Below are 13,904 nucleotides of genomic sequence, written 5' to 3'. Positions count from 1 at the left end.
AAAAAAAAAAACAAACCACGGGAAAAATGAAATTCCCATTGGGGGGGGGCCGAAACGAAGCCCGATACAAAATTTTTATCCGAAGCACATCTCTATTATTTACTCTTTCAGATAATACAAGGACTAGGGGGCACACCACGAAGTTAGCAAGTAGCATATTTAAAACAAATCAGAGAAAATTCTTTTTCATTCAATGCACAATTAAGCTCTGGAATTCATTGCCAGAGGATGTGGTTAAGGCAGTTAGTGTAGCTGGGTTTATAAAAGGATTGGATAAATTCCTGGAGAAGTCCATAAACTGCTATTAATCAATAGGGAATAGCCACTGCTTGTTGCTGGCATTAGAATCATGAGATATATCTAATGTTTGGGTACTTGCCAGTACTTGTGACTTGGACTGGTCACGGTGGGAAACAGGATACTGGGCTTGATGGACCCTTGGTCTGACTCAGTATGGCATATCTTATGTTCTTATGCTGTAAGATGAGAGTTCTATTGAGTGTTTTAAGAAAATTTTCTTTGATTATTGAATAGTTGACAGATTTGTTTTCTTTAGTTTTAAGATCTAGATGTGACCTGAAGCAAGCATTTTGTTGCTGAAACACTGTTGTGTTGGGAGATATGTATGACCTCTTATTTCACAGATTAACAGCCATGTTTTTGCTGTAGCTTGTTGAGCTTCACAGTGAACTGATAAATATTGTTTATCTGTGACTATGATAAACTGATATACTTCTGTGGCTGTTTTTGTTTTACCTTCTGTATAATTTTGTGTTTAGAAGAACGTTTTTGTTTTAACCTTCTGTATAATTTTGTGTTTAGAAGAACGTCAATATCCTGTATTGTTTTCTTTGAGTATCAACGATACCTTTTCAGTCATTTTTCACATAAGGACTTAATTCATTGAGGTATTAAACATTCTTTGTGCTGCATAACACCTGGATTTCTGAGCTCAATATCCCTGGCCTGTAGTTTTTTTTTCTCCTGTCTTCTAAGTAGTACACTGCTTCTTTACTTGTCTGAAGCAGTTGATAAGGTGCCAATAGGAGATCATGGACATTATTTCCTTCTCCCTTGTTGAGACTGTCAGCCCTGAAAGGCAAGTAGCTGAAGTAGCTCAAAATGCATGTCCTCCATTACTTATAAAATGTAATGGATCTAGCTAAAGTACTTTTAGTTGTGCTTCCAGTGTGTAGTAGAAGGGATGCGAGATGACAGGTCATCATTCTGTCAAACGACTGAGTACAGTAATAATGCACTTTTATGTAATGGGCAAATAACTATACTAAATTTAGTTGAATGGATTTCATTCCATTTAAGTCTGGCTCAGGTCTCTGAGGTTCTTCCTAGCTGGGGTATTAGGTGGATCTGTGACATCAGGGAGCAGCTGAGCCAGCCCTAACTTTTAGATCCCCCCCTCTCTGGGCTTTTAGTCCAGATTATTATTTTTTTAAATTTAGGGAATACTTGCTCACTTTAATAAATCTAGCCCTACATTTGCTGGCACCATTTTCATTTATCTATGACCCAGCCTACTATTTCTGGCAACAGTCATTGTTCTCCTTGCCAAACTAAAAACAGTCTCAGGCATATAGTTTATGGTGCTGCTATGCCCAGAAATTCCTTTTTTATTCCATTGGGTACAAAAATATCAAGTAACACAACTTTGGAACTCATAGTTCAATCTCATATTTCAAGAGAAAATGCTACTTTCAGGAATATGACAGACAAGGAAAGGAAAAGTATTAAAACAAATAAGAGTATAAATAAAGAAAATGATAAAAATATTCTAGAATCCTGGCAGGCTTTGAAATAGTATATCAAATAATTTGGCCATTATTATATATTATAATACAAAACAACATACTGAAGTTATTGTTGGCACTTAGGAGTCTCTTAAAACATAATCAGCACCATATATCAAATAGGTATCCTATGACCCTAACCTTTCATTTTAGTAAATATAACAGAAGCAAATTTGTTGGCACAATATAATCTCTGGTGTTTGTTTACTCTTTTAAGTATAACCTGTTCCAGGGTACAGTTTAAACTTACAAAAGAAGTCTTGTATAGAGGAGCACTCACTGAGCTTAGGACATATTTTTTGCATTAACTCACATTTAAAGATAGAAGCAATATAAAAGCTGTTGTCTTTTGCCTCCATCTGTTAGCAGCTATTTCAGGCACTGTGAGCTTGTGTATGACTCCCCGCCCCCCCCAGCCCTCTGTTGCACAAAGAACATGAGATGCTAGTCAAAGATCACAATAGCAGTGTGGGTGGTTGTCTTTTTTTCAAATAAGAGTGGGGGATGGAGGTAGGTGAAAGTTTTATAATGGAAAGGAGAAATGTGCTGGAATCTTAGTACTTCAGCAGGCATAAAACATTAGTCCCTCAGTTTGCCTTGTCTGTTCAGCATGTGCCTTAAGTCTTGCCATTCTGCACATTTCATAGTGTTATAGACAGACATCCATTTTCAGTTTACCAAACAGTTTGTCATACAGTTGTTGTGTAGCTGGGAATGTGCTGTGCTATTACTACATGTATAAATGTTCAATATTTTCATGCTTCTTCTTTAATCATGCCCCCTACTTTGGTTATAAATAATAGTGGTGCACTGCCAAACAGAATCATAAAAATAAGCTATTTCACCCTGATCTCTCTTTAGTTTATACACAGAACAAACTGCTTAGAAATGGCCTGAAGCCATGAGATTATTTTAATGTATTTTTTTTAAATAAGATTAGACAATAATAATAGGTTTGTTTTTTTTTTCCAAATGAGAAATACATTTTTGAGGACAGAAAGAAATGGATCCAAGAAGTCATCCAACAGAGAGAAAAATAGCCGGGGGGGGGGGGGGGGGGGGGGGGGGGAATCTACTCCTCTATTATAATTTACCTTTTCCAGAAACTGCTTATAGTATCTAAAGCAAATATTTAAAACAAAAAAAGAAACATTTTCAGTTGAGACCCCAGATACACAGATCGACTCAACAGGAAGTGTACTAGGGAATGCAGCAGTAGGAAAGACAATTTTTTTCTTAATTTTTGTCCCATAGTTTTCTTCCTGCTCCTTTGGGCTTCCATCTTAGTTAGAACAAAGGCTGGGAACTGGTACAATGAGCTACATTCGTAGTTACCAAAGGAGTTTTTTCCCCTTCTATTCCCAACTCACTTAGCCCAGTCATTGTGGCAATGGTCCTTGGCCCAGGGGCTAAGCACAAGGGATCCTTTCAGAACTCTGAAATTGTGGGCACTAAATTCAACTATTACATATCACTATTGCAAGTTTGCTCCCTCCCTCCCAGGGACTCTGAATTCTACCTCTCAGCATCCCAAGCTCCAGAAGGCCGAGGGAACAGAAGCCTAGGCCAGGAATCAAATCCAGGACTTCTGCATGGCAGTGTGCAGCACTGAGCCAGTATGTAAACAGCATTACACTGACAATTTATTATAAGACATTTCAGTTACATTTCAGATCATTAACTTCAGGAGTCAGCTAAAGCGAATAATTCTTTTGCTCAGTAGATTTTTAAACATGCACGCAGTCCCAGTCCAATAAAGGAGCGGACTGGGAGGGAACTTCCTACACCCCCTACCTACTCTGCCTGCCTTTTCCCCTATCATTCCCGACCTCTAAACCCGTTAACAAGTTGGGGTTTTTTTCAATACTTACCTGTATTCTGGAGTTATGCGTGCCAGCTGGCTGCTGGCGCATGCTTCACCAGGAGAGTGCTTTCTGGCGCTGTCCTAGCTGGCCCCCACTCCTCTTTTTTTTTTTTTTGCTGGCTCTTCTGCATATACCGGGAGATATGTGCGTGGCTGCAGGCCTTTAAAAATCCCCGCGCAGTGCGTGCAACCCGACCATATGCATATCTCCCGGTTTTTACACGTGCCAGCTTTTGAAAATTTTACCCGTTAGAATTTTTGAATTCCTATAAATATTTCTAAATTATATGAAGATGTTTTACACAGCAGAATTGGTTGTGGAATCATTCCAGTATTCATCCTGAGCTCATAAAATGCATTTTGAGTATCTCACTACTTTTCATTAAGTAAGAATAGCTTAAAAGCTAATATATCACCTTATTTTTTAATCTTTTCTATTATTGGTAAACTTGAGTCCCTTCAATATCCTCTTTTTATTTTTTCTGCTATAAAGCATTTTGTAATCTCAACATAAACATGTATGTTGATGAAAATGATTCCATTTAGTTTTCATATGTGAATACTTAATTCAGGGCTAGCCCAATGAGTTAGTGGCAGTGCTGTGCGTTGCCATATGGGAGATCTGGTTTGCTTCTCAAGCCTGGCTGCACATTCCAGGTTCCAGGGGGAGCCATAGGTCCATAGTCCCTGCTCAAAGACTATTACTGTGATTGCTGGGCTATATGGAAGGGGAGAAAGTCCTTGGACATTGTGAAAGAAGATTCATGGTGCTGTAACCACAGCAAAAGCTGGTTAAGCCTGAAACCCAAAAATAGCCAGAGGAAACCTGCTGGACCCAGGCCTGGATTTAGAAATAGGCAAAATAGACATTAGAAGGTTGCCACTGCTGCCTGTGCCTAAACCCTATGTGTGGTGCCCCACCGCCGCTTCACTTCTCTTGTGGCATCTGCTCCGATGGCAGCAGTTCAGACAAGGAAAAATCAGCGCTGGGCCTTCTAAAGCCCTTTCGAGCTGACAGACACTGCGGTGCTCTATCCTCAGCACCCAAACGGGAAACCCATACAAGGAGTGAGGTGCTGCAGAGTCTGTCAGTGCGAAAGGGCTTTGGAAGACCCTGCACTGATTTTAACTCCTTGTCTGTACTGTTGCCATTGGAGCTGGTCTTGCGACTGAAAGGTGGGGTGGGGGCACCCAAGAAGAGGATCTGCGCAGGAGGGATTGTATTCTCCCCTTTGCCTGTGAGCACACAGTGGCTTAATCCGGCCCAGGGTGGACCCAAAAAAAATCAATTCAATAGTCAATTCTAAACATTAAACAGCTCAGTCACAAAGTGTCATTCTTTATCTTTTTCTGTCAGGCTTGGTAAAATGCAATTCAGAATACTGTAGAAAGAATATAATCTTTTTATCCCTGTTTTCTGTAATTACACCTATTTAATCATAGTATGCATTTATTTTAGCTATTTTTCTATTATTTTTACTGTGTTAATGAAAACATGAATGTTTTAGGGCTATTGGGTGGCAAACTGCAGTGAGTGAAACTTGCTTACAACACAAGTTCAGCAAGAGCCAGCAGCTCAACTGGCTGAATCAATCCTGGCGCTTCAATTTGCATATCTTGCCATACCAGTGCTATAAACAAATGTCAGCACATTTCAAACTCCCCCATGATCTAGCAATGCTGTAGAATATGATCTTGCATTATTTATACTTTAGAACAGTGTTTCCCAAGCAGTGTGCCATGGCACTTTGGTGTGCGTTCAGACCTGATCAAGTGAGCCATGTAAAAAGTCACCTGTGTCAGATGCTCAGATCTAGGCCAGCACCTAAGCTCTGCTCTGCTCAGCTCAGGTGCTGACATGGATCTGAGCAACTGACAGTGGTGACCTCACAGCAACAAGAGACAACAGCTGTGGCTCCTAAACTTGTAAGAACCCCTTTCTGACATGTGTAAGCATGTATGTCTCTTCCTAGCTACTGTATGAGCTCTGGAATGTAATAATGGGCAGCATGCAGGGCACAGATAACTGGGATCTGCTTTGTGCAACACATATGGGGCAGATTTTCAAAGGGGTACGCGCATAAGATACGCGCGTACCCCCTGAAAACCCACCCCAAGCTCCCCCTGCGCGCGCCGAGCCTATGTTGCATAGGCTGCCGGCGCGCGCAAAGCCCCAGGATGCGCGTAAGTCCCGGGGCTTTCCTGGGGGGGGCGTGTTGGGGGTGTGTGTTGTGGCCGGTGCGTCATCGGGGGTGTTCCGGGGGCGGGGCCGCGGCCATGGTACTGGCTCAGGGGCGTTCCGGGGGCGTGGCCGCAGCCTCCGGACCAACCCCCGGACCGGAACATGGCGCGAGGCAGGCATAACTTTTGCAATAAAGGGGGGGGGGGGGGGCGGATTAGGGGAAGGAAAGGGAAGGTGGGGGGCGCTGGAAAGAAAAGTTCCCTCCAAGGACGCTTCGATTTCGGAGCGGCCTCGGAGGGAACGGAGGCAGGCTGCGCGGCTTGGCGCACGCAGGCTGCCGATTTTGCTCAGCCTTGCGCGCGCTGACCCCGGATTTTAAAAGATATGCGCGGCTACGTGCATATCTATTAAAATCCGGCGTACTCTTGTTTGCGCCAGGAGTGCGAACAAAAGTACGCACTCGCGTGCTTTTTAAAAATCTGCCCCATATTGCACAGAGTACCTCCTCATTTTCCCCATCTTTGAGGCCTTCCAGCTGCTGCCTTATCCCCAGGCTGAGTTAGACAGGGAGCGCAAGCCCTGAGCACTGGATGTGACTCTGGCAACTCCATGATGCAGCCAAGGTGAATAAACACACCCATCTTTCCCTTCTTCTGCACTTGTATATAGAGGAAGGTGGTCCATAATGATGGGGTTCATGCACCTCTTCACCCCTCGCCACCCTCCCTTTGTTTTAAAAATTGGAAGAGATGGGTAGGGCTTTCAGTGCTTTCCTAGCTCTTCTTTTGGCCACATGAGATCTCTCCAGTCCACGCTGCCTGCAACTTGGAAGCTGGTGTGCCATACAACATTTTTGTTAATGTAGGTGTGCCTTGGGCATGAAAAGGTTGGGAAATGCTGCTTTAGACTTACTGTCTTCTTATACACTTACAAGTCCACTGTATTACCCTCTCATTGGTGCCATGGTTTATCTTGGATCATCATAGTCAGTGGAAAAAATGCACAGAAAATTTAAGGGGAGCTGATGTTGCTTATGATCGAGATGTTAGCATATTGTATCTCTAATTTCCAAATCACAAAACATATAGCATAAAAAAGCTTATGAACAAAATAAAAGAGCAAAGAATACAGATAACAGACTAAAGAAAGGGAACAGAGGAGTTGATAAAATGCCAGCTCTTGTATTTTAAAAATGTGTTGACAGATTATTCACAGAAAAACAGCAGAACTGATTTTATTTATGCAATATTCAGAATACCTGGGCTAAGCCTCCAGCATGTACAAGTGTTAAATCGGGCATCCAAGAACATCCAGGAACCAACAGGCCATACAATGAGGTTATATAGTATGGAACAGTGTAGAACATGTAGATCAGCATCTGTATTTTAAATTAAAAAATATATTACTTTTTTGCTTAGTGGTTTTAAAAACACATTTTTCAAAGAGGCAGTGCTGTAGATTTGAAAGCTCACTTTTTTTTTTTTTTTTTTAAGATTTATAAAGAACAACCAGGATATAACCAAATCATATGATACTAATAACAGCACAACCATAATGGATAGAGTCCACAACATGAAATATTAAGGGTGCAGAAACATACGCATGCACTTGGGACCATAAGTACAAGAAAATATAAAGTTATTCAACGTAACGTGTTACATCCAGTACAAATACATACTACCACAGTTATTTATCCCCTTTTTTGATCTACCCTTCCCCCCAACCCCTCTTACAGTGTCACAGGATGTCTTCAGAATTCTGTCTACCGTAGCTAAAAATAGGAATAAGAGAGCATGAGAGGATAAGGATATGTAGGTCTATAAGTGTAGGGCTCAGCAAGCCAATAGTAACCTGCCTGAATCGTCTACCTTCCAGGTGTGATAAGAGAATCTAAAGTATAGATCCTTTCCGAATTAACTCATATGCTCAGTTGGGCACCTGAAATCCAATCCACATAGGCTCGCCATCGAGAATGGAACTGTGTCAGGCGTTTATGTCTAATAGCCGTCAAATGTTTTAGATAGTGAATCTGCGTGAGTTTTTGGGTCACTTGCTGTTGAGTTGGCGCTTCCACCTGTTTCCAGCTCCTAGCAATGGCCATCCTGGCAGCAATCAATATTTGTGTAATTAAATACATATGTTCAATTGTCTCATCTGTAGTCTGTATATTCAATAAAAACAGTGCCGGGTTTGAACTAAGTGTAGTGTGAGTTATTTGAAGAATTAAACGTGCAATATCCTCCCAATAAACACTTATTTTAGGACAAGACCACCACATATGAATATAAGAGCCCAGGTTACCACACTTCCGCCAGCATCTGCCATCCCACTTGTTAGAAAACTTATGTAGCCTAGATGGAGTAATATGCCATCTGTACAACAGCTTATAGCCCAGTTCAACCAGGTTGGCCGAAATAGAGCACCTCTGAATGCTTATGAAACCCTCACGCCAACACTGCTGGTCCTTTAAGACTGGAACGTCCCTCTCCCAACTTGTAATGTGAGCGGGGGGTTCCAGAAGATCACTATTAAGCAAGAGATATATTTTGGAAATAACCTTGGCCATATGCTCTGCCTTTTCGCAGTACCCCTCAAACAGAGTTTTCCCTTGCATCAACTCCCTCTTAACTATCAATTGTGTCATGAAATGTTTGAGTTGAAGATAGAAATAATGATCTGTGGAGGACAAATCAAAGCGTATCATCAAGTCCTGGAAATCCCGTACCTCCCCGTCCTTAATCAGATGCCCCAGGTTGGAACAGCCCCTCTCTAGCCATCTCCGGGCCACCCCAGGAGAGCAACCTGGAAGAAACACCTTTTAAAAGAATATTGGTGTACTAAAGAAATACATCCGTGTTCCCACCAGTTTTGCCTTCCATTCATCCCATAATGCCAACGTGTTGTGTATGGTGGGCGAGACATGTTTAATCTCTGGTCTGTCTACCTTCCACAACCAGAGGAGGGAACCCAGTCCCCCTCCCCGTATCCACGTCCTTTCCAGGGCAACCCATTTCCTCCCTTTCCCAGATGTATGCCAATGAATAGCCGAGCGTAACTGCGCTGCCACATAATACCAAGACAAACAAGGTACTCCAAGTCCTCCCCTCTGCTTGGGTAGATATAGCACCCGTCTATTAACTGTAGGTGGTTTGTGTCTCCAGATAAATCGCAACAACTTCCTTTGCCATAAAGTAAGAGACTCTACTGGGATGGCAATAGGTAGGGTTTGGAACAGATAGTTAAACCGGGATAAAATATTCATTTTTACCGTCGCGATGCGACCTAACCAGGATAGGCCTAATCATTCCCACGCCAGTAGGTCTTGTACAATTTTCGACCAAAGCCCCCCGTAGTTAAGCTGTAACAAGTTTTCCAACTTAGGGCCAATTTTGACTCCTAGATATTTTAGACATGTATGAACCACCATAAAGAGAAACGTCTTTTGTATCTTATCAAACTGAGCCTGTGGAACAGACACGTTGAGCAATTCAGATTTCTCTGCATTCAGGCGGTAACCAGAAACATCGCTAAACTTGGACAGAGTGGACAGCAAGGGCGCCAACGACTCCTCAGGACATGAAATAGTAAATAAAACATCAGCGAACATAGAAAGTTTATATTCTTGATCTCCCACCTTTAATCCCTGAATCTCCCCATGAGACCTGATCACCTCCACTAAGGGCTCGAGATATACACCAAATAATAAGGGCGATAGTGGGCACCCCTGCCTCATGCCCCGTTCAATTTGAAAGATGGGGGAATATCCACCATTCACTTTGATGCAAGCATTGGGATTCTGGTATAACTTCTTTATCCAAGTAGAAAAATTGCCGCCTAATCCCATTTTATCTAAAACTGCAAATAAATAATCCCAGTGCACCATGTTGAATGCCTTCTCGGCATCTACTGTGAGAAGAACCATTGGCACTTGTTCTTTCTGTCCCCACCAAATCAAATGTAAAACCCGTCTCACGTTGTCCGCTGCAAGCCTGCCAGGTACAAACCCCGTCTGATCAGGATGAATTAAAGAAGTGGCTACCCCCCACCAAGCGGGTAGCTAGGATTTTAGCTAGAATCTTCAAATCTAAATTGATTAATGAAATAGGCCGATAAGACCCACACTTCGTTGGGTCCTTGCCTGGTTTGGATAAAATCGTGATTCCCGCTTTGTTTGCCTGATCTGATATCGTCCCTTCACAGAGCAGATGGTTGAAAGCTCTTATCAGGGGCCCCACTACCACTGTGCTCAGCTTTTTATAAAAGCCAGCGGAGAAACCATCCATCCCCGGTGACTTGCCCAATTTCAAGCCCTTGATAGCCTGCGTGACCTCCAACTCCTTTATTTCCTTATGTATCCCGCTGGAGATCACCCAGTTTGGGAAGATGAATATCAGAGAGATAGGCCTGAATATCTCCCTGCATAATATCCTGCCTTCTAGAATATAGCTTCTGATAGAACCGGGTAAAGCAGTCTCTGATTGCCGCATTTTCTGAAAGCATTTCACCCTTCTCATTTTAAATCTTTAGTATTTGGTTCAGACTCATCCTTGCTTTAAGTCGTCTAGCCAGTAGCCTACCTGCTTTATTTCCTCCCTCAAAATAAGCCTGCTTTGCCTTATCTAGTTGGTGTGCAATATTTTGCAGGTCTAGGTGATCCAGATTCTCCCGCAGGCTTTTTATTTGTGACTTGTGGGGGATCTGGGTTCCGCTTATTACGTGCTTCCAATTTTCCCAATTTCTGTAGGATATTAAATCTCTGACTCTCCCGTTCCCTCTTAACAAAGGTGGCGCGCGCAATGAGCTTTCCTCTGGCCACTGCCTTAAGGCAATCCCATACCACCATAGGAGATGTTTCCCCAGTATCATTTTCCACCACATATTGTTCCATTTCCTGGCGGAGTTGGAGCTCATACTGGCCATCCTCCAATAGACTCTCGTTAAGTTTCCAGAATCTTTCCCCTCCTTGATCCCCCACACCCTGCAAGGTAAGATGAATGGCTGCATGGTCAGACCAGGTAATCACATCAATACTGGCATCTTTTACAAAGTTAACCAAACTTTTATCCAGGAGAAACATGTCTATCCTGGAATAAGAACCATGTGCCACTGAGAAGAAGGTATAGTCCCTCTCAGATGTATAAATATGTCTCCAGATATCTACCAGTTCCCCACTCCTGCATTCATTTTCTGAGACTTTTTCTGTGTGTCTTAGTATAGGCAGATTTTCCTGTGCTAGTGTCTAAATATGGGTAACAAGGCAAGTTGAAATCACCTCCCAGTATCACAAGGCTCTCTGCCCATTGCCTCAATATTGTAGCCATCTTGTCTAGAAAAGTACCTTGACCCATATTTGGGACATATACATTTACTATTGTATAAATTTGGTGAACTATTTTCAATTTCAACAGAAGATAATGACCCTCTGTATCCCTAATCACAGCCTGCATGTCAACTGTTATATTCTTAGAAAAAAGGATACTCACTCCATTGTATTTGCCCTTCACCGTAGCAGCAGCATAATACTGATTTGGGAAATGATGAGAAATCATCGTTTTCTCATGATGTTTCCTTAGGTGCGTCTCTTGACAGAATAAAATATCTGTCTTGGCATTGATAGCATCCTGTATCAGACGCTTACACTTGGTATATGTTTGCAAGCCCTTCACGTTCCAGGATAATAATTTAATAGAGCCCGCCATACGGAATGTTAACCTCTAGTATGCTGAATGCTAGACATCCATCAGGCAATATAACACAGCTATCCTGCTTTTCTCTCCCCCCCCCCCTCCCCTCTTTAGCCTTAAGCCATCCTCTAGTTACCCTTCCCTCCCCACCCCCTCTCCCTTTCTTATATGAGAAGGAATGACCACTCGATGGATTCCCTAGGAGCCCAAACCCGATCTTACTGTTGCTAAAACATTGAACTAGCATAAAACTTGTAGCAAGAAAAATATATCAACACTCTAACTTTGTTATAAACATATAAACAGGCCTTTAGAAAGAGTGTAGTTCCAAATGTCCTTGAACCTCCAACTGTCAATAGGAGACAGCTTTAATCTGGAATCAAATTTTTAAAGTTCTTGTAGAAACTTTCCTTCATCTGTTTGTATCGGAATCCAAAGTAACCCCCTCCGAATTCCTGCAAAGCCATTTGCCTCCAGATTTTACTCTCTGCCATCTCTGCAATTGATCTCTCTTGTCCTGTTCGGCGTTCTGCGCTGTGTCATCTCCATGCAGGGACAGCAGCCTCGCCTCCGCTAGAATTTTCCTGGCTTCTTCCACTTGTACCCGAATCAGGACTCCTTTAACAGTGAATGAGAGTTCAAAAGGAAGCAGCCATTTGTAGCGTACTTCTCCTTTGCGTAGAGCTGCCACTATATCCTTAAACTCTCTACGCTTCCGGATAGTGTATGTAGAGAGGTCCTGGAATACCTCAATGGGGTACCCCTGCCAGATAATGTCCTTTTTCCTAGATTGTGCCAAAACTTTTTCTTTGATTTGAAAGGAGTGAAAACACACCACTATATCCCGCGGCTGATTACCCCGGGGTTTCGCCAGGGCTCTATGCGCTCTATCCAGTATGATCTCCGATCTGCCTTCCGGTGGATTATTTTCGTATAAAAGGAGCTCACATATCTTTTACCAGCACGGAGCAGTCTGATTACGCTGGCTCCTCTGGAATCCCCCGGAACCTTAAGTTGCCCCTCCGTGAGTGATTTTCTAAATCATCCACCCAACTCCTCAATTCTCGATTGGACTTTTGCAAGTTTTCCACTTCTTGTTGCAGGGATTCCTGTTGCTCTTCTACTTCTCCTATCCGTTGTTCTGCCGCGCCCACGCGATCTTCTAGCATCTCATGGTCATGGCGCAGCTCCCCAATCATGGCTTTTATTTCCGCCTTCATGCTGCCCATCTCTTCCTTCAGTTCCCCGAACCAAGTTTGAAAATCTCCTCGGGTCAGAGGAAGTGCGTCTGTAGCTATTGTCGGGGGCCCAGGTTCTGAACTCACCCCTCCCGGCTCCGTCCCGCTGCCATTTTCGCGGGCTTCTCCCTCTGCCTTCTCAGCTCCGGGAGGCCGCGTCTTCGCCGAGTCGAAAGAGAAGTATTTTAAATCCCCAATTTTCTTCCTCACCGACATCCTGGAGTTGGTATACAGGCTTTCCCCTTATTTTCGCCTCTAATTTGGAGGTCCTGCTCGCTAAATTTTGCCTTTGTGTAGATCGGGTTCGGGAGCTCCTGCTTTAGGCTTCCATGCGGTTGTGTGACATCACTTCCTCCTCTGAAAGGTCACTTCTATTCTATAAAGATGGCAATTTTATATCTGTGCAGGTAGGGTTAAAACCTGTATATACCTATTATGACAACTTTTATCTTGAATTTTCAAAGCAAGCTTGTGCGCATAAGTTCACTCTGAAAATGCACATGCAAATGGGCTGGTATATTCACAAATTCACCTGCATAAAGTTTCACTTGTTCTACCGAGGGTGTAACCTGTGCGAGTGAATTTATGCTCATACTTTTTAAAAGACAAAAATGAGTCCCAACACTACCCCAAAGCCACCCTCAAAACACCTCTTCCCAGTACAAGTGAAAGTATGTGCAAAAATGGGGTTACATACATACTTTTATGTACACAGTCTCAAATAATTTTATAAAAGCCATTCACACACAAAAAACTGTTTTATGTCCCTAATTGGCTTTGAAAATTCAGCCCAAAATTGTCAATTGTTTATTTATTTAAATCTTTTCTATACCGTCGTTAAGAAGGATCCATCACAACGGTTTACAATAGGGCACATAAAATAAGAATGCTGAGATATATTAATTTACACAAGTGCCATAATGATTCGGTACATTTAATGTTATTGGTTATTAGTATTTATTCAATTTTCTCCAAGTTCATTTTCCTGTTCCATGTAAGACTCACATGTTAGTCACTCCAATGTTATATGTAAACCGAAATGATTAGCAACATTGTTGCTAGAATTTCGGTATATAAAAAATGTTAAATAAATAAATACATCGTTTTCTCAATGCTATAATTGGTTTGTGA

At 42.4% G+C, this 13,904-nt stretch overlaps 1 protein-coding gene across 6 annotated transcripts in view; it reads right to left on the bottom strand.

Moving 5' to 3' along the window:
- Positions 1-13,904, bottom strand: part of TM6SF1 (transmembrane 6 superfamily member 1) — a 188,698-nt gene that overhangs the window by 14,501 nt on the left and 160,293 nt on the right. For all 6 annotated transcript variants that reach the window (XM_029575931.1, XM_029575932.1, XM_029575934.1 and 3 more), the window contains one exon: positions 7,110-7,229. In XM_029575931.1, the coding sequence (XP_029431791.1) occupies positions 7,110-7,229 (120 nt within the window). The remainder of the gene's footprint in view (positions 1-7,109; positions 7,230-13,904) is intronic.

The sequence above is a fragment of the Rhinatrema bivittatum genome, chromosome 13 (assembly GCF_901001135.1).
Source record: "Rhinatrema bivittatum chromosome 13, aRhiBiv1.1, whole genome shotgun sequence".
Lineage (NCBI taxonomy): Eukaryota > Metazoa > Chordata > Amphibia > Gymnophiona > Rhinatrematidae > Rhinatrema > Rhinatrema bivittatum.
The sequence above is the reverse complement of the archived record's forward strand: the minus strand, read 5'-3'. Positions and strand labels throughout refer to the sequence as shown.